The 26,176-nt window shown below is 38.1% G+C and overlaps 1 protein-coding gene across 4 annotated transcripts in view; it reads left to right on the top strand.

Annotated features, from left to right (window-relative positions):
• The window catches only part of NOX4 (NADPH oxidase 4), a 184,448-nt gene that overhangs the window by 44,073 nt on the left and 114,199 nt on the right, over positions 1-26,176 (top strand). For all 4 annotated transcript variants that reach the window (XM_075546434.1, XM_075546435.1, XM_075546432.1 and 1 more), the window contains 4 exons: positions 2,405-2,502; positions 7,245-7,272; positions 10,351-10,423; positions 16,237-16,317. In XM_075546434.1, coding sequence (XP_075402549.1) covers positions 2,405-2,502; positions 7,245-7,272; positions 10,351-10,423; positions 16,237-16,317 — 280 coding nt within the window. The remainder of the gene's footprint in view (positions 1-2,404; positions 2,503-7,244; positions 7,273-10,350; positions 10,424-16,236; positions 16,318-26,176) is intronic.

Genomic DNA, 26,176 nt, shown 5'->3' with positions numbered 1-26,176 from the left:
TAATGTATGAAGCATATCGATGGATTTTGTTTTCTTATCTATTCTGCTACTCTCTATCTCTTTGCTGGTGCATTTAGTCCATTAATATTTACTGAGGTTATTGATATGTATTTGTTACTTTCATTTTGTTTTATATTTTTGCATGTCCTACACGTGTGTGTAAGTGTGTTGTGTCTAGTTTCGTTGCTCTTTCTGTATTATTTTGGTGCTTTAAATCTTGCTCCTTGTGTGTTGGTTTTTGTGAGGAATTGTCTTGTATGTTGGTTTCAGGCTTGTGCTTTCTTGTTCTTGATTCTTTTGGCCATAGTGCTTTGTTGAATATTTTTTTTTGCTGTGGTGGTCTTGCTCTTGTGAATTCTTTTAATTTCTTGTTGTCTTGTAATACTTTTATTTCTCCATCATATAGAAGTGATACTTTCGCTGTGTACAAGATTCTAGGTTGACACTTTTCTTTCAGGACTCTCTATATATCACTCCATTGTCTTCTTGTCTGTCTGGTTTCTGCTAAGAAATCTGGAGCTATTCTCATTGTTTACCATTCGTATGTGATTGTTCCTTTTTCTTTGGCTGTTTGAATTTTTTTCTTGTTGTTTATGTTAGCTATCGTACCTATATTATGCTGAGAATTTTGCGATCTCTCCTGATTGGAGTTCTTTTGGCTTCTTTCAAAAGTGTCCTTTCTTGCTATAGGCATTCAGTAAAGTTGTCTTGCAGGAGAATAGGAGCACTATTCTCCGCATGGATATTTTTGTGTTTGCCTTTTCTGGAATCCTTACAAGATGGAGGTTGTTTCTCTTGATTGTGTCCCACATTGTTCTCAAGTTTTTCTTGGATTCTTTTTGCATTTTTGGTTTTATTTTCTTCTTCTTTTAGTTGAGTCTACAGATTTGTGTCCAAGCTCAGTCAGTCAGGTTTTCATCTCTTCAGTTCCTTTTCTCTGTCCTTTTATAGTATTGTATAATTCTGGTATTGTAGTGTTTAATGTTTGTGTTTATTTAGGAGCGTTGCTTATAAGGCATGTTATGAGGTTTCCAGCTTTTCTGTTTTTTTCATCTTTCCTTCATCTCTTGTATGAATACAAGGTTCATGCTTTTACGTTCTCTTTCTGGTAATTCAATATCCTGTTCCATGTCAGGCATTCCTTTTAGGTCTGGTTGGCTTTGGGTTACTTGTGTCTGTTTCTCCTTTTTGTTATGTGAACTGATACCATTTGTTGTTTTCTTGGCATCTTTGTTTAGCTATTAGGGGTGTTAGGTAGGTGAGGTAAAGAGGGAGTAATTAGCTCTGTTAAGTGGTGCAGTAGAGGGGTGGTAGGTAGTTTTTACTAAGTATCTGGGGAAGAATGTTAGAGTTCTTGTTAGAGGGAGATATTAAAGTGGAAGAGGAAGTATTAGTGTTAATTGTTAGGCTGAAGAAAGGAAATTAGATTTTTAAAATGCCTGTTTTCAAGGATCAAATAGATAATAATATTTGAGAAAAAAGAGAGAAAAGTTGAAGAGTTTCATCAGCTTTTGATTTTATGAGGATAAGAAGGATTAATGAGAAGAAAAAGGATAGGTTAAAATGATATGAAATAAAAAATTAGATATGAAAATTAAAGAAGGAAAAAGTAAGAGAAAATGTTAAAAATATAAATAGAAAAAATAATGTTATTAGGAAGTGGAAGGGCTTTTAATAGATCCTTGTTTGGGCTCTAAGGTTTGCCCAGTAGCTTTTTTTTATCTGATATGGGTGCTAACTTGTGGATCGATGATGTGTTAATTAACTAGAAAACAATGTAAATCGAAAGCATAAAAGGAAATTAATCATATTTTTTTCTGTCCTTACACACACCAACAGATGGGGAAGTCCCGATTCAGATGAAGTATAAGAGGAGTAACTTTGTTTTAAAGAGCGGAAGTGCGCAGGAAGGACAGAACACAGAATAACAACAATGCTCACAAAAGAACAAATTGGGTCTAGTTCTTGTCCTGTGAGGGAAATCAGGACTGTGGGGAACAAAGTTTTTTGAGCAGTTGGAGAGAGTCAGGTAGTATGTTCTTTTAGCCCTGTGTGGTCTTTTAGGATGCCAGGGTAGGGTTGAGATTAAGGATAGGGAATGATTTTTATGTCTGGTATGGGTGAGAGTCCCGTATTGCTATGATTTAAGTTGGTTATCTTAAAAGAACAGAGCTCTGGTGGATAAGGTCAGAGGGGATGCGGTTCACTCTTTTGGGATCATGGGGTGACCCAAGTGAGGGTTGGGGAAGGGGGTCTATAATGAGGCCTTCGTAATTTTGGTAAAGCAAGGTCTATTCCACTGTTCATGTAACTGTCAAAGTTTAGCCCTGAGTTGACCTAAGGAGATAAATGACTCCTTGTCTTGGAGCAAATCCCACTGATCGTGCCTGGTGTGATTCTCTAGGTGTTCATGTGGCTGCCCATCTGGTGAATACCCTCAACTTCTCAGTGAACTACAACGAGGATTTCGTGGAACTGAACGCAGCACGATACCGAGGCGAGGTGGGTGGACTCTGTCTTCCCAATTTCCTTTCACTTGTCACGGGATGACTAATGAGGGCCTGTCATTTTCACAGAAAATTTGTACCTTGCTGCTCCTTTCAAGTACTTTTAAAGTGCAGTTGTCAAGTTGAATTTTATTCCTTTTCAATAGGAAAGATCGGTAATTACTATTTCATAGTCTTTCCTGCTGAAAATGGGAGTTTGGAGAGTATCTACTTTTTATATTCTGTAACATTCACTTGGTTGCCTCTCTGGACTGCCTTCTGACTTTCAACAGCTTTTATATAATTTCTGTCATTCAGCAGAGAATGTTGACAGTGTCAGAAGGTAAAAATCCTTTAATAAATCAAATACTGTTCAGAGAGGAAGAGGGACAGGAAGGCAGGAGGCTATTTGTAGATCCTGGATAATAATTTTATTTGACTTAAAAAAGTATCATGATTCACTTTTTTTGAAAGAGGTGATTTTGAGCTGTTTTCTAAGGTGAACAACATCTGACTACTAGGTTCTTCTGTCTATAGGAAATGACTCATGAGATGAAGTTAGATGTGCCTCATAACCAGTCCATACCACGCCTGTAGGCCTCTGTTGTTCAGTGCTTTCCCACTGTCCTCAGTCTGCCTTGGCTGAGGCACTAAGATTGTTACCCACAGACTACCTACAGACTGTTCTGTGTGGAATATCATTGGATCAGAACCCTTTTGCTGACACAATCTGGTAGTCATTAAGTAAGATCATTCTCCATTTTATTCCACCTAAATCCCTCCTGTGCATTTCACCAGAGTTGGTTAGGCTAATCCAAGAGGTGTTTAAATTTGACCCCCCAAAATGGAAACCACTTATGAAAAAAATATTGTGCATGAATTTTAACATTGTTTTGCACCAACATAAATGTTTACTAACTAATTATAACTTGTCTGAATGAGTATTCGTTTGAGGCACTAATAAGAACCCCAAACACAGCAACATGAATTCTGCTGAGATTGAAGCAAGACTTTATGGTGAGGCTTAGATGGAAGACTAGGGAAATCATTGATGTTGTCTTAGAAGTTTATTGGGAGACTGTTGCCAGGAAATCAGCGGCTTACACATGGATAATTTGTCTTAAGAAGGGAGGAGGTGATGCTGAAGATGCATCCCAAAGTGTCAGAGCATGCACATGAGTTTATGAGTCTTGTTTATTTGTCTTGTGTATGTCCTAACTGAAGAGGACAAGGATTAAAAGCGCAAACAGAAACCAACACCACAGACATCTCTGTTGGGTCAGCTGACACAATTGTGAGGGACAGTTAGAGTTGAGCAAGCGTTCTGCTTGATCAGTACCCAGATCAGCTGCAGACAAGAGCAGAGCTTTCCACTGAGCTCTCCTTCAAGTTTAATCAAGATCCTCAAGCATGGCTCGGAAGACTTTTATCAGGAAAGATACATGACTTTACTAGTATGAGGTGAAAGACAAAGCACTATCAAAGCAATGTTTATCAAGAGGATGGCGTGATCTAGTCAAGGCAAAAGAGGACAGACGGTTTTTTGGGGGACGCTCAAGGCAATTTACTTGTTTACTTTCTGGAGGGCCAAAGATTGATGCCATCTGCTTATTATGAGTCTGTTTTGAGAAGGTTTTCCAAAGCTGCAGCAGAGAAATGTTTAGGAAAGCTTCACCCGCGAGTCTTTCCACACCACCACAATGCTCCTGTGTTCTTCCCACCAAACACGTGCATTTTTATAAGATTTTGACAGGAAATCATTAGGTATCTACCGTAGAGCCTTAAAGGGAATCACTTTTCCTTCAGCTAACGGGAAGAAGACTGCTTTGACAATGTCAATTCCTGGGACCCTTGGTTCTTTGAGGATTGGCCAAATGGCCGGTGTCACTGCTCACAAAAGTGCCTTGAATTTTGTGGAGCTTTTGTTGCGAAGTAAGCTGTATATTTTAAAGTTCTTAACTTCTAATTTCATTTTTCCATGAACTTTTTGAAGTTTACTCACCTGCTAGAATCATGTGCGTACCCTATCCCTGAAAACAAAGCAAAACACAAAGGGAAGGGTATTAACAAATAGGCACAAATCAGGGAATTTAAAACAGCTCACATCCTTTGATCTATCCCTTACTTTGGTTTTTTCTTTTTTTAAAACACTTATGTGATTTAATTGGTCTCTGGTGTGGCCGGGGAACCCTGGCGGGATAGTAGGTTATGCTTTGGGCTGTTAACCTCAATGGCAACAGTTCAAAACTACCTGTCCCTTCTAAGGAGAAAGACCAGGTTTCCTGTTTGCATAGAGTTACAATATCAGAAACCCACCAGGGCCAGTTTTACCCTGTCCTGTAGGGTCCTGATGAGTCGGAATTGATTAGATGGCTGGGAGTTTTCTCGCTGTGGCACAGGCAGGGAGATTCTTTGAAAGCTTAGTGGGTGGTTAGTGGAGAACCACTGAAAAATTTCCTAGCATGCCAGTGGCAGCTCTTCACATGTGACTATTTTGGGTCCCATGTTTCCACTTCTCGTGGTTTCTCATTTCCTCCCCAGTTCCCTTTACCTCTGCATCTCTCCTTATAGATGTTGGGGTTATTGTTTCTTACTGCTACTGTAAAATTTATATTTTTGCTGCTCTTATTTCTTCCTTTTGTTTTAAAACTTTCCCTAACAACAGAAATTATATATTTTTAATGTAGCCCACTCTTGCTTAGTATTCAATTTTTATATATTTTAGGACTTTTAGTTGTTGGAAGAATTTTATTTCAGAGTAACACAAGCTCAGGTACTTAAAATTAGTAGTGAACTATTTCCATATTGCCTTCTTTAGAGATTTACTTTATGATTTCTTCTGAGATATTTTAGTGGTAGTTTATGAAACATATTCCTCTATAATGTGTTTATTTTCATGAATTCTGGTATATTTGACTGCTCATTTGCTTTCTCTAATACATACAACCAAAGGTGCTTTAAAAAGTCCTTGGAAAATTGGGATAAAAAAAACCCAGGGGATTTTTTTAAATGAAATTTTGAAGCCTCTTCAGATAATTCTGTTCACACGAATACATCATGATTTTTTAATGACTTTCTTATTTACAGAAATAATCTAAATGTAAGTTTTGTTATAAACTCCAACCTATTGGTATATCAATACATGTGCTCTCACATATTCAGGGGCATATCTGCAAACCTCACCGACTTTGCCGATACGATCCTACAAAGCTTCAGCACTTTACACTCTGATCTCTGGTGTGTGAGATGTCTGTGCTCATACCTTGTCCCTCTCCCCTTTTAATCCAATGCTTACCAACGCGAAGAAGAAGAGCAGGTCCTTGTTTGACTCCTTGTTTCCCTTTCCTTCTCCAGTCCCCTTCTTTTTGGGTTGTTCCTTCTCTCTCCTTTGTTTTCAGTGACTGTTTACAGAGTGCCTTGTAGGAGCCCTGGTGAGGTAGTGGGTGTGAGTTGGGCTGCTATCCACAAGGCCAGCAGCTGGGAACCACTAGCTGCTCCATGGGAGAAAGACTTGGCTTTCCATTACAATAAAGAGTGACAGTCTTGGAAACTCACTCGGCAGGTCTACTCTTTTCTACAAGGTCATTAGGACTATGAGTCAGAATGGACTTAATTGCAGTGAGAGTTTTTTTAGGTACTGGACAGTGTACTAGATAAAAATTTAAAATATATATAAATTAATAAAGTGAAGAGATTATATTAGCCTGCACCCACATAAATTGTTATGTGTGTGTGCACGCGCGCGTGCGTGTGCGTGATGTGCTGTCTAGCTGATTCTGACCCTCTGGAACATAGTAGAACCGCCCATAATATTTATGGCATCACATCAAATAATATTTTCATGGTTAAGTTTAGAGTGTCCAAACTCTTTCACAGATTTTTTTTTTTGGTGTACAATCCTTTTGTCTCAATGCTTTATTAATTCAGTTTGGCAATTACTGTCGTTGCTGTTAGGTGCTGCTGAGTTGGTTCCGACTTAGGAGCAGTCTGGCTGTACTTCTTCCAAAGAAACTATGGTAGATTGTTTACATACTAAATTGTTTACATATTCATAATTTTTTCATTGTAGCTGAAGATAACAAGTTTCAAATGATCTGCGCGTAGATCATTACAAGCCACTGCTGCTACTTCTTAAGTTTAGTTGTGATTAAAATCCAGACCTACTGACGCCTCATCTCATTAGTCCTGGTTGGATTTGGTGTTTGTTATAATCATTCTCTGTTTTACTGGTGTCTAGTCTGTACTGACTCATTAGCAACCCCCCAAGAAAGGGTAGGGCGGCCCCTGTGAGCTTCCAAGCCTGTAATCATTTATAGATGTCGAAAGTCCCGTCTTTCTCCTGTAGAGAGGCTGTTGTTTTCAAACTGCCAACCTTGAGGCTAGAAGCTCAGTGTTTAAGCACTACGTTGCCAGGCCTCTAGTATTGTTAAAATTAAATGTCCCATTCTACCGAGAAGGAAATATTTTAATGACCCAATAAATAGCTCTTATACCCTGTAGACTACTTGTTGATTATAACATTATTAAGGAGCCCTGGTGGCCTAGTGGTTAAGCTTTGGCTGCTGGTAGGTCAGCAGGCACTCTGTGAGAGAAACGTGTGCCTGTCTAAGCCCATGAAGAGTTAGTTTTGGAAATGCACGGGGCCAGTCCTACCCTGTCCTGTAGGGTCATTCTGAATCTGCTTCGACTCAATGGCAGTGAGATCATATCATTGCTGTTTTAGTTCTCATTTTAATTAAACAATTTTTCTTTCCCTAGGATCCTAGAAAATTTCTCTTCACAACTGGTAAGTTAATGTTTACATTGTTCTCTCTTAACATTCAGGAAAATCTTTGAAAATGAGCATCTTCAAATTACACAACAATTAGATCTACGGTAAAGTAATAATGGTAAATTTGTGAATCAGTACATAGGTTAGGATAGGAAATAAAGTTGCAGTGGCCAGGTATGAAAGAATAAATGAGAAAAAGCAGCTCCCTTTCCTACGTGCTTCCAATGGAAAGACGAGAGCAACACATGAGGACCTGCTTTGCTGTCAGTGCTGTGGGGGAGCAGGCAGAAGTGCACTTCTAAGAGGAAGAAACAAACACTCTGGGCATCAAGAGTACGGGTTTTCAGTAGCTTAGAATCGTTTGTGATCATAAAACCTATATGTTGTTGCCAATTTTATATTTATGCAACAAAAGGAGAAAATGGTCATGAAATAACTTTTTAAAAAATTGTGACGTCTTTTTCATTTATAATGTGTTTTTCCTTCTCAATCAGGTATGCCTATGAAATCTCAGTCTAGACTATTAATTTGGAGCATATGTGAGCACTGCATTGTACCCTGTTGCTGGTGTAATCCTCACTAACATTTTTCTTGCTCAACCTCACATTTATAACAAGGAAGAGAGAAAGCTGCATGTTAGGGATTTTGAGCACATACTTCAGGGATAAGGATGATCGGCGAGTTGACGGGGCCTATCATAAATAATTAGCTGTTACAAGCTGTTCAAGACCGAGCTACTCATTGCCCTGATGAATGCATTGAGTTTTGTTTTGAATCGGTTTTAGGATGAAAAATAGCAAAACAACTCAAGTTCTTTCCTTTCAACTTCTAGCAAAATATATTTTGTTTTTACAGATAGACTTGGTGTCTGTCACTTTAAAAGTATTTTACAGGGTTCTTCTTAGGAATACAATTTAGTTTTGCTTACAAATTTGCTCATTGGAAACATGTTTTTATTTAAACCTTAGAATTGTGTGAGTAATAGGAAAGGGGTGGGCAGAAAAACAAAACCTGATGGATTAATCAAATTTTTGTGTGGTTCATATGAACTCTTTTAAGAAAAACCAGAATGTTGTTTTAGTATTGTTTTTTGTTGTACAAAATTTATATAAAGGCTTGGAACTTTAAAAGTATATAAAGAATTGAGTTTACCTTGACATTAAAAAATACTTGCATGACAAAGACATTACATAAAGGCACTTAGTGTAATTAATACTTTTTTATTAGCAGAGGATTCTTTCTTTTAACATCCATTCTTATTACCTAGAGTGAAATCCATCATCCTATATTCATATACAAGGGCCTTGTACTTGGTCTTAAATTTTCTAAACAGAGAAGCTACTTAAAACTCATATTCCTTGACCCCACTGTAGAGATTCTCTGAAGAATCTGGGAATGCATTTTATAAATGTTCCTATGTATTTTGGGAACCAATATTTTGTTATTTTGAACATCTCATCAGAATCTTAAGTCTACCATAACCTGCTCTCCCTCGTGTGCCTGGTCTTCATCCTCTAAGTCACTGTTGATGTGCTCCATCATCAGTAAGCTCCTCCCTAAGTCGAATAGGCAGTGCTCATCTCTTTGTCTTGGATTTCTTAGGCTACCACATAAAAATACTTTCTAAATTAATTGATCTTCTACGACTTGAGGTGGGCCTCTCTAGGATGGGATGGGGTTGCTTGGAGGGCATGCAGGTTTTGCCTTATGGAAATATTGCTAATGGGGATCCTGTTAATAAAACAAATGGACTTTTCTCAGATCAGCAAGTCAGAGCCATTCTGGTGATCCGTTCTCACATATTGATATCAAGGAAAAAGGGTTATTAGTTGTAGAAGCCATCCTCCTAGTCCTGCAACCCAGACCTGGAGTACAAGTGTGACCCCTGAACAAGGATCTGTAACTCTTGAGCCGTCTGTTTGACATCATGTAGAACAGAAGATGAGAAAAATAAGTAATGGACCAGAATATGCTGTTTCCACAAACTGACCTAGTTTGGCTTAGGTTACTAATGCATTTCTGAATAAAATTATTTCATAATTATCTTTGAGTTTTCTTACACTACCTAACAAAAATTGAGTCTCTAGCAATTCATAAATCTTTTTAGCTATTTTGTAATAGAAAATACTTTCATTATTATTTTAATTTGTTTAATGTCATGCAGCCTTTTCTCCTTAATTATGCATGCAACCAACATCTGAGAAAATGAGATTGTCATATGGAAAACAAAGCCTGCAACTTTAAAAATGACATAAAATGTGTTAGTTAGACTCACTGGATGGTAAATGATAAAACTATCTCAATGAAGAATTTATAAACTAATGAAATAAGCTTGATTATCTAGACAGACATGTGAAACTACTCTTAAGTTATCTCAAAATTTGGTAGTATCTTACATTGTGAAAAAATGTACAATTCTCAATTTCATTTAGAAAAGTCTTCATGAGCAAATATAATTATATTTCCAATATGTGTTTAAAAGTATAATCATGAATGCAAGATATATATTCCTGATCCCACCTAGATATGGGTGCAAATGATCAAGAGCCTCATCTTTCTCCTGCAGAACCATGGGTGGGTTTAAACTGCTGACCATGAGATTAGTTGTCCAACTCACAACCCACTCTTTCAAAATATCCACATAGTGCATGAATCCATTGTAAAGGCTGTTAATAAAGTAATTTGCTATGAAGATTTAAAGGTATTACATATAAGCATACAGTCAAAAGGGAGCATGTTTCATTTGGATTTCATAATGGCAACTCTGCCCCTTTGCCTTGATTCCTTCCATTTGGTGTAATATGTGACTGAAGAAGTAAAACGTATTCTACATAGTCACCAAACTGCATGGACATTTGGGATGACAAAGAATGGACTCCAGTTAAAGAGCAAAATGGCAGTTTTGTCTTAAAGGCATTGACACAGCGATGATCCTGAACAAAACGCCTTGTTTGAGATGGCACATGCATGGAGAGATGTGATGGAGTTGGGTTTCACACAGAGCACTGGAGACCTGTAGGTTGTAAAGTGCATTCTTTGTACTTCGTTAACAGTATAGTTTAAGTTAAGATGTACTTATGTGCATTTCCACAGTTCCTGGGTTGACAGGGGTCTGCATGGTCTTGGTGCTATTCCTTATGGTGACAGCTTCCACCTATGCCATCCGGTAAGCTCCCAGTCCTTCTTCGCATATTTACTAGTCAATTTATTAAGCTTTTCTTCAGATTATCTTCATTTTCACAAGTAGAAAAATTCTTCATTTACTAAAAAACCATCTTTAGCCAGTGTAATAACTTGATTAATGGAATATTCTGAGTGATGAAGAGTAAAGTACAAGCATTTCGATTTATGAATTTCTGTTTGTAAAAAATCTCTTTGCTAGTTAACTTCTCTTGGCTGGAATTATATGTGAACACTTAATATGACAACTGAGGAAATTTCCGTTTTTCAGGATCATCCTTTTATAAGGCAATTTACCTCTAAAGGGTATGGAATTGAATTTAAAATAGGCATAGTGATATTGGGATTTCCTTAGAATATATAATTTGAAATAAATATGTATCTAATTTTCCTTATGTGAACTTGTTTTGATGTTATTGAATTTAGCATTCTAAAAGAACCTTTCAGAACATTTGATAAGTTGAACTTTGCAAAAATAATTAGAAATATATATTTAAATTTATTCATACTTCAAATAATTTAAAGTAATTACAGGTGGACATTTTTCTGAGCACTTTAACATGTCTTTTTTGAAGAACTCATTCAAAATTTAAGAATATTTTACAGTGTTTTCCATTTTTATTGTATATTTTAAAGTAGTAAAAGGAAGAAACAACATGTGTTTCAAAAACCCTTCAAACTTTCTCTTTACTAAAATAAGAAATTTAGTAGAGATTATGCACATATATGAAGTATGGTAAGTAAGTGTATGTTTATTCCAAATAGTATATGTTTTTATTTCTCTCCACAATCAGGGAATGGCCACAGACAATTTTTCTCTGTAATGTACTTGCCTTAATCTCATTAGGGAGCTTTCAAAAATGGTCCAATCAATACAATCATAATAATCCCTTTGGAGGGCCTCTAATGGACCAGTTCAATCAAGGCAGAGAGATTGGCTGAGAACGGTATGCTGGCTGTTGTTTGGAATCTCTGTAAGGTCATCGGAGTGGCTTTTCTTGAAAGACATAGAAGGAGCAGAGGGGGTCATATGGTGCTACCTCCACCAAGCAAGAATGGAAATTCCATATGATTGAGTAAGACCTCTGATGGGTATATGTGCACAAGAGCCTTTACATGAACAGGAGCATGCACACCCATGTTCATTGCAGCGCTATTCACAATAAAAAGAGGACAGAATCCACTTCAGTTCCCATTAGTGAATAAATGGGAAAAGCCTCTGCATACACAGTGTAGCACTGTCAATCACTGAGAAGCAGCGATGAAAGAAAAGCACTTCACAGCATAGGTCAACCTGGAGAATATTATGCTGAGTGAAATTAGCCAATTGCAAAAGGACAACCATTGTATGAGCACACTGTTATAGGGAAATTCCCAAATTATGGACTCTGATACTAAAGGGAGCAGATTTTGGAGTTTGCCAAGTGGGGAGACAAGGGAAGGCAGACAAATCAAGGAATATACTGTTCTCATGTTACCTGTGTGAAATGAATGCTCATCGTCCAAAAGAAGGGGAAGAGAAATCAGGGAATTGGTACGGTAAACTATCAGGAGGTTTGATGAGCGCTTGGTTATTTGAGTTTTTAAAAAGTTAATTATCTGAATACAAAGTTGATTATCTGAATTTTAAACCTCCCCCTAATTTCCAATAGAAAAGAAATTTTTTTAAAAAAATTGAAAATGGCATTGTTGTGAAAAAGGACAGAAAAATTGGTCTTTGGATTCATTTTTTTCCCATTACAATTCACTTGCTCATTCTTCCAGGGTAACAAGAGCTGTCCAATGGACATTCCATTGGCAGACTGCACACTATCCACCTAATAGCCCTGATCTGGCCCCTTCAGATTTCATTTGTTCCTGAAATTAGACGATCAAAGAGTAACATGATTTGAGTCCCTTAAATGTGCCAAAATTTTTGACGTGAAATCATTTCTGACTGATGTGAATTGAAAAATACAGAATTCATTGTGGAAGGGTTAGAGAGATGGAAACATTGCCTTCAGGTGAAAGATATGTGGAAAACCAATAACTTTTTAAATAAAGATTTCTCTGATTTTGTAACAATATTTTTGACATTATATATATATACATTTAGTGGAGGCCACATATATGTATACAAACCAACAAAAACCATATATCTATACATATATATACAATTAGTGGAGGATATATATATGTATATATATACAACAACAAAAGCAAAACAAAAGTTTTTCCCCCAAAGTGATATTTTAAAATTTTATAACAAAAAAACTTATCACTTTCAAAATCCTCTCTATTACACCTAATACAATTTTCAAATTTGCTATTTCAATCTTGGAAGCATTTTTCTTTTTTTAATAAAATAATTTTATTGGGGGCTCATACAATTTGTATCACAATCCATCCATCGTGTCAAGCACATTTGTACATTTGTTGTCATCATCATTCTCAAAACATTTACTTTCTACTTGAGCCCTTGATAGCTGTTCCTCATTTTCCCCTCCCTCCCTACTACCCCCTCCCTCATGAACCCTTCATAATTCATAAATTATTATTATTTTGTCATATCTTACACTGTCCAACATCTCCCTTCACCCACTTTTCTGTTGTTCATCCCCCAGGGAGGGGGTCACATGTAGATTCTTATAATTGGTTCCCCCTTTCTACCCCACCTTCCCTCCACCCTCCAGGTATTGCCACTCACACCACTGTCCTGAAGGGATCGTTTGTCCTGGATTCAGGACCAGTGGTAAGAGTGGTGATCTCTTCAGACCAAAACATTTTCAGACTCATCTGTTTGGATGGCTGACAGCACCTCCCTCGTATTTTTTCTTCATCTCTTTCATGCTGTCAAATTGCTGTCTTTTCATGTCCTCTTCATTTGCGGAAACAAAAAGAAGTACCATGGAGCAAGGTCAGGTGAGAAAGGTGTGTGGGGCAATAGAGGCATGCTGGAGGTTTTTTGTTTGTTTGTTTGTTTGTTTTTTGCCCAAAACAGGGACACTGAGATGGCTATGTGAGCAGGTGCATTGTCGTGGTGGCAAAACCAGTCTCCCATCTGCCACAAATCAGGTCTTTTTGTCGCACACTGTCATGCAATCTTTGTAGAATCTCTAAATAGAAAGGTTCATTAACAGTCTGACATGATAAAACAAACTCCAAATGCAATATCTGTAGACATTTTCATTCATTCAGGAAGTTGACAGACATCCAGAATGAGGTTTGTCATCGTTCGACATTTTAGTTTTTTGAAATGAGAAAACCACTTGTACACCTTGAGTTTTCCCCATAGCTGCTGTCTTCATAAGCTGTAATTGAACATTACAAGTTTCTGCAGCATATTTTGAGCAGGAATTAAAATTTTACAGCTGCATGCTGTTCTCTCAAATTGGCCATCACACACACAGAAAAAGGTTCAAGTGAAACTTCTTTTACCAAAAAAACCCCCCCAAAACATCACTATGACCAGAGAGAACCTTCCCAGATGATGTCACTGGGTGCACTAAATCAGAGCGAGTTGCTTGATGCTCGCCTAGCAGGGAAAATGCATACTACGAAAGCTCCGCTCTGCTCAGCAGAATTCTGTCTTTTTTGCGGGGGCGGGGTGTTCCCCCTGGTATATGTTAGATTTCTTAACTAAACATGGTTGGATATTTCTTACAAGAGATTATATATGTGTGTGTCTATTCCTTTCTTTCCCACATCTACTTTAAAAGAGTAATTGTTCAATAATATACTCAAGTGCGTCTTCGCCTACACTTCTAAGTACTCCTTCATAGACACACCTACATCCTACAACCTGTCATGAAATTTGATTGTAATAATCTGGGGCTTATCTTAAATTCTTGCTCTCTACCGATCTCCTATTTCCCAATTAAATTACACTTTCTCTTTTCATTTCTCACTTTTGATCCTTCTCTTGCTCTCTCACTCTATGTATTTTGTGTACATCAGGTCATAACAGATAGTATTTAAGTTTGTTTTAATATGTTATGAACATTTCTTTCACATTAATAAATGTTTCTCTCTTATTCTTTTTACTGAGTGCATATTTCCATTTAGATATACATTGATTTATTTTCCTAGGTCTCCATTGTTCAATGTTTTAGGTTTACTTCAGTGAGTGAGCCCTGGTGGCCTTGTCGGGTAAGCCTTGGACTGTTAACCACAAGGCCATTGGTTCAACCCACCAGTAGCTCTGTTGGGACTAAGGTCAAGCTTTTGCCTATAGAGATTTACAGTTTTGGAAACTATATAGAGCTATTATGAGTCAGAATCAGCTCCATTACAGCGGGATGGTTTTGTGTTTTATCCATGTGTTTGTGTGCATTTTCAATTATTTCCTAAGGCAAATTTCTGAGATGTAGATAAAGTAGCTAGGTCAAGTGTAAACATACTTTTAAGATTTTTATATAAATTGCTGCCTTACATAATGACAAATCGCTGCCCCTTTTTTTACAGATGTTTTATTATTATTCGATTTTTAAAAAGCTTTAAACCAATTGGCATATATTTTTAAGGGGTTCTTGAAGAAAATTTAAAACATTGGCCAGATTTTTTTTTACAAGATTGAAGATACATAGAAGTTCTAATAAATAACAAGACATCACAATTTATAAGAAATATGTCTTAAGGGAATGAAATTCGAGATGAATTCTAGAGTTTACTCTAAAATATCGCTCCGTTCCAACCCCAGAAGGTCTATTTCTCAGACCTCAGGATGGGCAAGGGATTACCTAGAAAATATGTGACAATCCACAAGTATGAAAACTAAAACTCTTGCTTATTGGTGTACATTATAAAAATAGGTAGACATGTTACTGAGGAAATTATTACAAATCACATGGAACTATTAGGGGTTGGAAATTTTTCCTTTGTGGTTTTAGCAAACAAATTAATTCTTTCATAGTTGATGGAGGGTCAAGGTCCAAACTCAAAGAGCTGGGTGAAGAGTAGCCTCTCTCTGTTGACTCTTGAGGAAGACCCTGGACTCCTTAGCTTGTGATTCCTGGTTCCTTGGAGCTCTCCGTGTCACTTGGTGTCTGTTTTATCTCATAGATCCTCTGCTGGCCTGTTTAATCTCTTGTATATCTCATAAGACATTGCTTCAAGCTACACCACATACGAATCCTGTCTTATTCATAGAGCAAAGATAGCACATCTCCAAATGGGAAAGGATTTTTCAATCCCTGCCCTCTACCTCCAAGAGCCTGATGTATGCATATATGCTTACTCCCAGGTATATGAAAAAGTTGCTAGTCTTTCCACTTCTTTCAAACATGTCCTCAATTGTGCTTATCATAACCCTTCTATTTCAGGGTCTGTGTTCTTCCCAGGACAATAACTCCATGGTATTATTCTTAAGAATCCCTTTCCATGAAAAGTAAATAAACTTTGATGAGCACTTCTTTTAATTTCTCTCCATTTGAGTTTACTTTGAACTGTGTTCTATGCATTGGGTTGGGAAAACTAGTTATTCTAGAAATAATTTGAAAATCAAAAATGTTAATAAAGAGGACAACAAAATATAAAGTAGTCTGTTACCAACTTAGTTTTATACTAAACTTACACATTCTATTTTAACTCTTTTTATGTACCTTTATTCAAAATTAAAAGAATATTCAAATTAATTTTTATTTATAACTCCTGTCAATTTTATTTGTATGAAATGTATGCTGCTATGTTGGTGTTATAAACTATATCTCAGATTGACTCATTTTCTAAGTTCCTTAAATTGTAACATACCTTTGAAATGGTGTGCAACATATTAGTGACAAAAATATAAAGTAGCACTAAAGCTGTTGTTTGTTTTTCCAGAGTTTCTAACTATGACATCTTCTGGTATACTCATAATCTCTTCTTTGTCTTCTACATGCTGCTGATGTTTCACGTTTCAGGGTAAGTTTAAAGCAGGACTAGAATCTTTTTAATTCCTAAGAATGCTATTTTATCCCTAGAATATTTGAATTGAGCTTTTAGATTAAAATACACTAACTGTAGTTTTCTTTGTTCCCATTGGGTAACTGTGACTTGAGATCTATTTGAAGGCAGTGATTTTTCATATAGATTTAGATATACTGGTGAGTAATATAGAAAAAGATGAAATAAAATTAAACCCATGTATGCCTAAAATAGGATTGCGAAAGACAACTCTATAGAAACATTATTCTGTTTTTCAACATTATGTTTTAATGAAACTAGTGGACATATATATCAACATTTATGACTAGAACTAAAAACACATGCTGTGCAATATTTAATGTGTGCTATAAATTTGTCATAGGAGCCCTGGTGATATAGTGGTTACATGTTGGGCTCCCATCCTTGTGGTTGACAGTTCGATACCACCAGCAACTCAATGGGAGAAAGATGGGGCATTCTATTACTGTAAACAGTTGTCTTGATGGAAACGCACAGCAGAGTCACCATGTCAGCATGGATTCAATGGCAGCGAGTGGACAGGGCTGTCATTAAAGAAGCCTTGGCATACCAATCTTAGGGTTGGAGTTTCCCATGGAGTTTCCCATATTTCTATGGAGAAAGATGGGACACTCTCTGCTCCTGTTAAGATTTATAGCATCAGCCACCCTCTTTAGGTCACTGCGAGTTGACTCGGAGGCAGGAAATCTTTAGTATTTTAGGTCATTATGGGTCAGATCAGCTTGACAGTAATGGGTCTGGCATAGCCCTGTTGGTACCGTGGTTTAAGTGCCCAGCTTTTAACTAAAAGGAATGTTGGGGGTTCAAAACCACAAGCCTCTCCCTGGCATAACGATGCTGAAGTTTGCTACTCTAAAGATTACACCCTGGGAAACTCTAAGGGGCAGTTTGGCGCTGTCCTGTTGGGTCGCTATGAATTGGAATGGACCTGCTGCAGGTGCGTTTGGTATTGTTTTTTATAGCTGCATCCTGATACTCTCTAACTAAATTAAGTAAGATGGGGAATGATAAACTTCAAGAAGATATTTTAGTATTTTTATTTTCAGAAAACACTCAGCTTAAAGAGTTTCTGACAATTGGGTTTTTAGTCTTTTCATTTGGAAAATCCTATTAGTAATAGTAATAGTTGCAGAGCTGCCCGAAAAGTTGCTACATTCACCAATGATAAGGCCCTGTCAAGCACTGAAAATCACAAAGGGAATTTAAAAATGTATCCTCAACTTGTTCTAAAATATACACCCCAGTGTTCCATTCTGTATTTTGGTAATGGATCTCAAACGGTAACTGCAGTCATACAGTGCTTAAAAAATCCGTGGGGTATACAAAGAAAACAATGGTGTGTGTGTGTGTGTGTGTGCGTGTGTGTGTGTGCATGCATGCACGTGTGTGCATGCTTCAGAAAGTTCATAGGAAAAAAGCATTATTTTTTAATTAACATTAATCCAAACACTTTTTGAAGCTTGGAGCTCTTCCATGCTTGTATGTGCCTGCATGTACATATACTATACATTCATTTAAAATTCTATGTTTGTATTTGCCTTTGTTTTCCTAATCAGTAGCGAGCTTGTTATTGTTGGATGCTAGCGAGTGGGTTTCAACTGGTAGTAACCCTGTGTACAACAGAACGAAGCACTGCCCAGTCTTGCGGAACTCTCACAACTGCTGTTAGGTTTGAGCCCATCGTTGTGACCGCTGTGTCCATGCATCTTGTTGAGCGCCTTCTATTTCACTGGTCCTTGACTTTACCTAGCATGATGTCTTTTTCCGCGACTGGTCTCTGCTGCTGAGTCTCTCCATCCTTTCTTCTAGGAGCCTTCTGGCTGTCCTCTTCCAAGATAGATTTGTGTGTTTTTTGGTAGTCCGTGGTACTTTCACCATTCCTTCACAGCATCCTAATTCAAGTTCATTAAGTTTTCTTCAGTCTTCCTTATTCAGTGTCCAAATTTTATGCACATGAGGTGATTGAACACACTATAGCTTGACACAGGAGGGCCTTAGTCCATAAGGTGACAGCCTCATTTTCCAACACTGTAATAAAGAAGTCTTGTGCAGCAGATTTACCCAATGAACTGTAACATTTGAATTCTTCATTGCCACTTCCATTAGCATTGATTGTGGATTCTAACAAGATGAAGTCTTTGACAACTTCAATATTTTCTTTGTTTTACATGAAGTTTCCTGTGCGTTCAGCTGTGAGGATTTTCACGATCTTTACATTGAGTTGGAATCCTTATTGACGGCTTCAATCCTTGCTCTTCATTAGCAAGTGCTTCATGTTCTCTTCTCTCTTGGCAAGCAAGGTGTTTTCATCTGCATAGTGTTGGTTGTTAATAAGCCTTCCAATCCAATCCAGTCCAAGTCCCACTCTTCATCATTTAGTGCAGTTTCGTTGATTATTTGCTCAGCATAAGGATTGAAAACTGTAGTGAGAGGATACTACCCTGATGCACCTGTTTTCTGACTTCAAAGCATTCAGTATTCCCTTGTTCTGTTCACGCACTGCATCTTCGTCTAGTTCCAGGTTCTGTATGAGAACAATGATATGTGTGAGAAGAATTGCCATTCTTTTCAAGGCTATCTGTTTTTATGAACCAGATAGTCTAATGCCTCTGCACAGTCAATAAAACACAAGTAAACTTCTTTCTCGTATTCTCTGCTTCATCCAAGATTCATGTGACATCAGCAATGATATCTCTTGTTCTATGTCCTCTTTTGAAACCTGCGTGAACTTCTGGCAGCTCTCTGTCAATGTACTGCTGCAGTCATTGTGGATGATCTTCAGTAAAATTTTACTTGCATGTGATATTAATGATATTTGTCCTGTGTTTAAGAATTCTCTTTTGTCACGTTTCTTGGGCATAAGTACAAATATGGATTTCTTTTAGTCAGTTGGCCAAGTTGCTATCCTCTCCAAATTTCTTGGCATAAATTAGTGAGTGCTTCCAATGTTTTATTAGCTTATTGGAACATTTCAATAAGTATTCTATCATTCCCTTCAGTGCAGCTTAGACTTCAAGTCTATAAGTGAACTTGGTTCTTTAGCACATGCTACCTCTTGAAATGATTAAATGTCTGGTTCTTTTTGGTACAATGATTCCGTCTTTTTTCCATCTTGTTTTGGAAATTCCTATATAATTAAATAGTTTTGTCCATGGAATTTTTCAGTATTGCAGTAAAAGCCTGAGGGTTTTTTTTTAAGTTCCTTCAGTTTAAAATATGCAGAGTGTTTTATTCCTTTTTGGTCTTCAACTGCAAGTTTGAGCACATTTCATTATAATATTTTATTTTTTCTTCCCTAGCTTCCCTTTGCAATTTTCTGTTCAGCTCTTTGGCTTCATTATTTTTCTATATGCCTAGCTCCTCTACAATTTAGAGCAGGTTTCAGAGTTTCTTTTAACATCCACTTTGACCTTTTCTTTCTTTCTTTCCTTCTCTTTAGTGGTCCTTTGCTGTCTTTATGAGTGATGTTCTTGAGGTTTATGAGTGATGTTCTTGATGTTTATGAGTGATGTTCTTGATGTTTATGAGTGATGTTCTTGATGTTTATGAGTGATGTTCTTGAGGTCATCCTACAGCTCATCAAGCCTCTGTCATTCTTGTTCAATGCGTCATTTCTGCTCTTGAAATCTTCTAAAAATTACGGTGGGATAGATTCAGAGTTGTATTTTCGTACTTGTCACTTATTTTTTTTCAACTTCAACTTGAACTTGCATATAAGCAATTTACGGTGTATTCCAGTCAGCCAATATTGAGTGTCTCCATTTTCTCTTCTCATATATGTAATGAACTTAAATCCACTGTATCCCATCTAAAGTCTCGTGTAGAGTAGCCGTTTTGTGTTGTTGAAATAATGTATTTGCTACTAGCATATTGTTAATTCTGTAAAATTGCATCATGCTATCTTTAGCTTCCTTTCTATCCCCATGACCATTCAGTCAGCAATTGTACCTTCTTTGTTTCCAACTTGTGCATTCCAGATGCCGATAATTATGAATGCATTTTGATTTCATGTTTTATCAATTTCAGACTGAAGGAGTTGGTAAAATCCTTTAATTTCTGTATACCTAACTCTAGTAGTTGGTACATAAACTTGGATAATAATTGTATTGTCGGGGTTTCTTTGTATGCTGATAGATATTCTCCTATTATAGTTGGCATTGCATGTCCAGATGTATCTTCACATGTCCTTTCTAGACAATGAATGGAACATGATTTCTCTTGAATTTTTCATTCTCGGCATAGTAAATATGATTGTCAGGTTCAAATGACCACGACTGCCTTGGATCTGGACCTTGACATGGCCCACTTTATTTTGGATGACATCTAATTTTCCTCAATTCGTTCTTCCTATATTTCATGTTGAGATTATTAATCAATGTTTGCAGCTCTTTGTTCTCATTTTCAATCATGCCCCATCCACATGGAAGGTCTTGAAAGCTTTGCTATATCCACATCATTGTGGTTGACTCTGGTTTGAGAAGGCCGCTCCTCCTCAGTCTAAACTTGAGTGCCTTCTGACCCGAGGGGCTGAGCTGTTAGCCGAAAAATGACAATGTTCTGCTGCTATTCATGAGGTTTTCAATATCTTACAATGTTTTGCTGCTATTCATGAAGATTTTGAGTGGCTAATTCCTCGGAAGTGGGAGGCTTGTTTCTTCTTCATTGTCTGTTCTTAGTCTGGAGGCTCTGCTGAAACCTGTTCGGTTTGGGTGACCCTGCTGGTTTTTGAAATACCAGTGACACGGTGTCCACCATCACAGCAACATCACGGCAAGCTCCCACCATCCCACAAACTGACAGGGAAGTGGTGGACTAGTGAACTTAGTCCCACTCCTATGACAGTCATGTACTACCTGGTACTTCATTAAGTTTGTTCACCAGGAGGATGCGTGCCTGAAAACAGAATGCAAGCAGGAATATTTCAGGTTTGTTTTAAATATTAGGTTCTTTATTGTTGTTCTGTAATGATTTTCACCTTTCTCCTACCCACCCTATGTAGCAACTTAGTTTTAGGATGAGGAGACTGTATGGATGGGTACGGATTACTTTTCCTTGGAACAAACATGCTATAAAATAAAATAGTACATAAATGTGATTTTTAAGGCTTTATGTCAGTGTGGCTGGGCCAGAATTCTAAGTGGTTTTCCATGATGAGACCTTTTCAAAGGTGTGGACTATTTCTGTTATAAGTAGACACTATAGAAAAGTTTGCTGGGTGCGGACCCTGCGTCTGGCTTTTCAAACCCCAGTTCTTTGGACGTAAACCAACAGTTTGTCATATTGCCTGCTAATCATAGGAGCAGTCAGTTGCCTTAATTTAATCTGCTGTCCTTGGGTGCATTCACCTTTGTAGCCACAAGCCTGTGATCGAACTCACAGCTACACAATTCATCCCTTTTGCCTGGATTTGGAACTTGCCCACTTCTACAACCATACGATCTACTTTCTCAATGTAAGCTTTTGTCTATGTTTACAAGAGTCACTGGTTTTGCTTTTCTAGACAACCCTGATTAAGACAGTTGGTAGCAGTCTGGGACCCCTCAGAGAATGCACTCAGTTTCTAGATCATATTGCACACAGAGGGGCTGACGCCAGTAATTCCCCCAATTATTTTGTAATTCACTCAGTCCTCCTCCTCCAGATGCATTTCACTAATAATAAACAATGTTGCCTGGTAACACAGCTGGCAGTCTCCATTTATTGTAACCAAAAATGTTTCCATGGAAAAAAGTGTTTGCAAAATGGTTCAGACTGTCTGTTAATCCTTTCCCCGAAGTTTCGTTAGGCACATTATCTATCAATGTGGCATATATACCTGTAAATATACACCTGCTCTCAGGTACAGGTTCAAAATACGTTTACCCCTCAAATTTGGAGACAAGAAGTTTAAATAACATTATGAAATGATTCCCTGAGCCCCATCTCCTGGTTAGCTTTGTCCTGTTCCATGATTATCGTACATAAAGTTGCAGGGCATCAGAGACTTGGCCACATAAGCTCAAGTTTAGCTTTAGAGACAAGGGCTGCTGTCGTTGAAGGCTCCTGATTCTGTTCTTTAAATTTTGTGGGTCATTAGTATAATCAAAACCCATTGATTGAGAAAATCTACTCTAAATCCCATGCTTTAGAATAATTTATACACTTTCTAGAATTATGGACATAAGTGGACTAGACTATAAATCATCAGATACTAACAATAACATGTATTTATTTATTTGAGGCCTTATCAAACAGAGACTTATTTTCTCACAGTTTAGGAAGATAGAACTGAATCCTGGGCTCCGGAGCTAGGAAAGTGCTTTTTCTCTTTCTCCACTTTGGGGCGGAGATCTTAGTCTCTTTGAATTTTCTGTTCCGTGTCTTAATGGTGACATTTATGTAGCATGATCTCCATGTTCTCCAATTCCGGTTTCTTTTCAACAGTTTTATTGGCACACAATTTACATAGCATACCATTGAATAGGTCAATCATATCAAAGGGAATTGTACAATTAACACCACATCTATCTTAGAGTATAACCCCCCACCCCCTCCTCGGTGTTTAATTCACCTGTATTTTTATTTATTTTCTTTATACAGTTTTATTTATTTTTTCCCAAAAGTTCCATTGGCAAGTAATTTACACATCATATAATTCAACAGTTCAATCATTCAATCATAACATGGAGAATTCTGTAATCACCCCCACATCAACTTTAGAGGATTTCTCCCCCCACCCCATGGCTAAATTGGACCCAAGATGATTTATGCAGTTACGATATTTTCTAGTGCTCCGTCCCATCTCCTGTCCTCACTAGTCACTCCTGAAATCCCCCTTCCCTTCCCATTACGACACCCACACCGCTGTATTCCCTGTATCCCTCTGTATTTATATTTATCATAGTGCCTCCACTCCTCCTGTGCTTCACTGCTGACACACCCAACAGAAAACAATAGAAAGCACAATTGTGCTAAAGTGGTCAGGGTAGAAACAATAGTATACAGACAAATTTACTAATAATGCTACAGGAAGGGGTATCAGAAGTTCAAAAACATGCAACAAACTTGATGTGAAGGGGCCTGGATGCAATGGAGACCCAGAATCCACCTGAAAGATGATTGGACAGTCCCTTTCAGGAGGACCACGTGGAATGTATGATAGAGCCAGGGTGCAATATGGAACTGATGAAGCATACTAACTATTCTCTAACTCTAACATTTCCTCTCCTTACTAGTAAGGTTTTTATGTGTTATACCTCATTGATCATGTCAGATTTGCATATGTTCCTGTGTATTCTTAGGATTACTTGGTACACGAAGGTCAGCCTGGATGAACCCTCAGAGACAGTGATGATTGATGGTTCCCTAAGGATACTGGAGGAGAGGGGGCAGTGGGGGGAAGGGGAGCTAATAGCAGTGATGATTGTATAACTCCACCCGGTGGGATTGAACACCAGAGTTATATGTGAATGGATATACTGGAATGTGTAAGATATGTCAATAAAACTATTATTAAAAAATAAGCATAGCATACAAAATTAAAAAAAAATGTGTAAGAAGGAATAGATCCTCCAACAAAAGTTAAAAAGCCAGGAAGAAATTTCTGTCATGGAACCAGAAAGAGATACTTGCACCCAGAACAAATTCAGGTCATGTGTCTAGGGTGGTCAATTGGCTATATGTCATGCGTTCTATCCAGCATAATCAAGATTACAGTGGTCTCTGCCTAATAGTAAGGTTGATCAAGACTCTTGCCTGAGGCTAGAGCAGATTTTCCAGTGGCTCTGTTTGACCAGGGTCTCTTCAGATGGGTTTGGAGCTCTCACTGTCCCCCAAGGCCTCCCCCACAAAACTGTTCCTAATGTTTGCTGCTGCCTTTCTCCTCACCACAATCAACTTCTGTTATTGTCATATTTGATCACACACGCTGGGATTCTTTTTTCATGTGTACCCAGTTGACTAATCGCTTAGATGGCTGCTTATTTGAATACAAACCTTTAAGACCCTGGACACTCTTCTGATTGATAGCCAGGAACCATCTGCTTTCTTTACCACACTTTGCTTTAGCACCCTATTTCCAGGGACTATCTCATGAAGGTGAGTATCATGCAGGACCAAGATGAAAGAACTGACTTTTGTTAAGTTGGGGCTAGGATTTAGTGTGAGCCCCAAACCCATTCCTGGATCTATGAGTTTATTTAATTTATTTATATTTTGTTTAATTAATTTTCTGTAATTTGGGAGCCAATTTATCATTCTATGATTCAATCATGTCAAACCTAATTGCACTATTTCTTGCATACTTGTATGTGTTTTCCAAAATATACTTTTCCTTCCTGGACTTTGACATCATCCCCCTCTTGTGTTTCCCACCCCTCAGCCCTTCAATAACCCCTTCCCCAAACCTTGTTATGTTTTCTTTCCCTACAGACTCGACCTCTCTGGGCTTCATTTTCCAAAAAGTAATAAATGAAATAACTCAGCTTCAAGAGGGTGAGCCCAATGGTGATGCACCTCTGAGATACACTCAGGTTACAAGTGTGTCTGGGGTAGTGTGTTAGACAGGGTTCTTTAGAGAAACAAAACCAGTACACTTAAGATTTTAGAAATAGCTAGATGATACAACATAAGAAATAAACAGCTAATTAGTCCACAGAGTAGTACAAATGGTTCAGTTCAACTCACTTCTGTAAGACTGTTAATACACTGGCAGTCCTTCAACTCATGAGGGCTGCTGGGTGCAAATGAAACAAGCAGACAGCTGAGTCTTCTGTAGAGCAGCACAGGCACTCTGGCCACAGGCCGCAAACAGCAGGGTGGGTCACCAACAGTCAGCCAGATGACAGGGTCTGACTGTCCCAGCTCTTGTAGGTCTTGCAGGAACCTCAGACTATAGCTACATAGTCCATGGATTGGTTGTCCCACACGTAGTGTAGCTCCCAAGTTGAGTCAGAGAACTAGCTAAGGTAGCCATACACTGGTCTGATCATCAGAGAGCAAGATACAGAAAGGCGAGGGTTGACAAGCCATTTATCTCTTTGCCCTTCAGTAAAACTGCAACCTTATTAACCCCACATGTGTTTATTGGTCAGGTTGGCACAATAATCCTACCTATCACAGGTAGAGTGCAGTTCCCCAAATGGAGTTCCCATTTGCTGCCTCACCTATGCAGCCTCTGGAGCATGATGTGTCTGTCTCCCAGTGTTCTGTGGCACCCAGCCCGAATTCCCTGGTTGCCCCCCAGATGCCGTAGGTCAGTTCTGTTTGCCCACTGCACATTACTAATACCTCCCTACCTAACGATCCCAAGAACATCCTCAGTCACTCTCCACCCACCTGGCAGTCAGTCCTCTCTCCCCTCCCCCCAATAGACATGTACCTATGCTCATCCAAACTTGACAGCTTCCCTTTCCGTCTCCTCCACTGTCCCTCCCATCAGTAAACCTCATCCGTCTGATATGCCGCCTCCCTCTCAGGGGTACTTTATCTCAGATCTACATGGCATCCACTCAGTGGACTGCATCACACCCCTTCTCCCACTACTATTTGATCCCAGCTGTCATGAGGCACCCGCCAGCCAAGTGACTTACGCTATACTTACCTAGGCCGAGGCCGGATGATGTGTGGTTCTTTGGCACTTTCTTGTTGAATGTGGTGGATTACATTAATTGTTTATCGAATGTTTAATGATTCCTAGATCCGTGGTATAAATCCCACTGGTTATGCTGTGTGATCTTTGCTCAGTTATGGTATTAGAGTTATCCTGGCTTCATAGAATGAGTTTGGGAATTTGCTCTCCCTTTCTATGTCTGGAAGAGTTTGTGCAGGTGTTAACTTG

The sequence above is a fragment of the Tenrec ecaudatus genome, chromosome 4 (genome assembly GCF_050624435.1).
Source record: "Tenrec ecaudatus isolate mTenEca1 chromosome 4, mTenEca1.hap1, whole genome shotgun sequence".
Lineage (NCBI taxonomy): Eukaryota > Metazoa > Chordata > Mammalia > Afrosoricida > Tenrecidae > Tenrec > Tenrec ecaudatus.
Note: the sequence above shows the minus strand (reverse complement) of the source record. Positions and strands in the feature narration are given on the sequence as shown.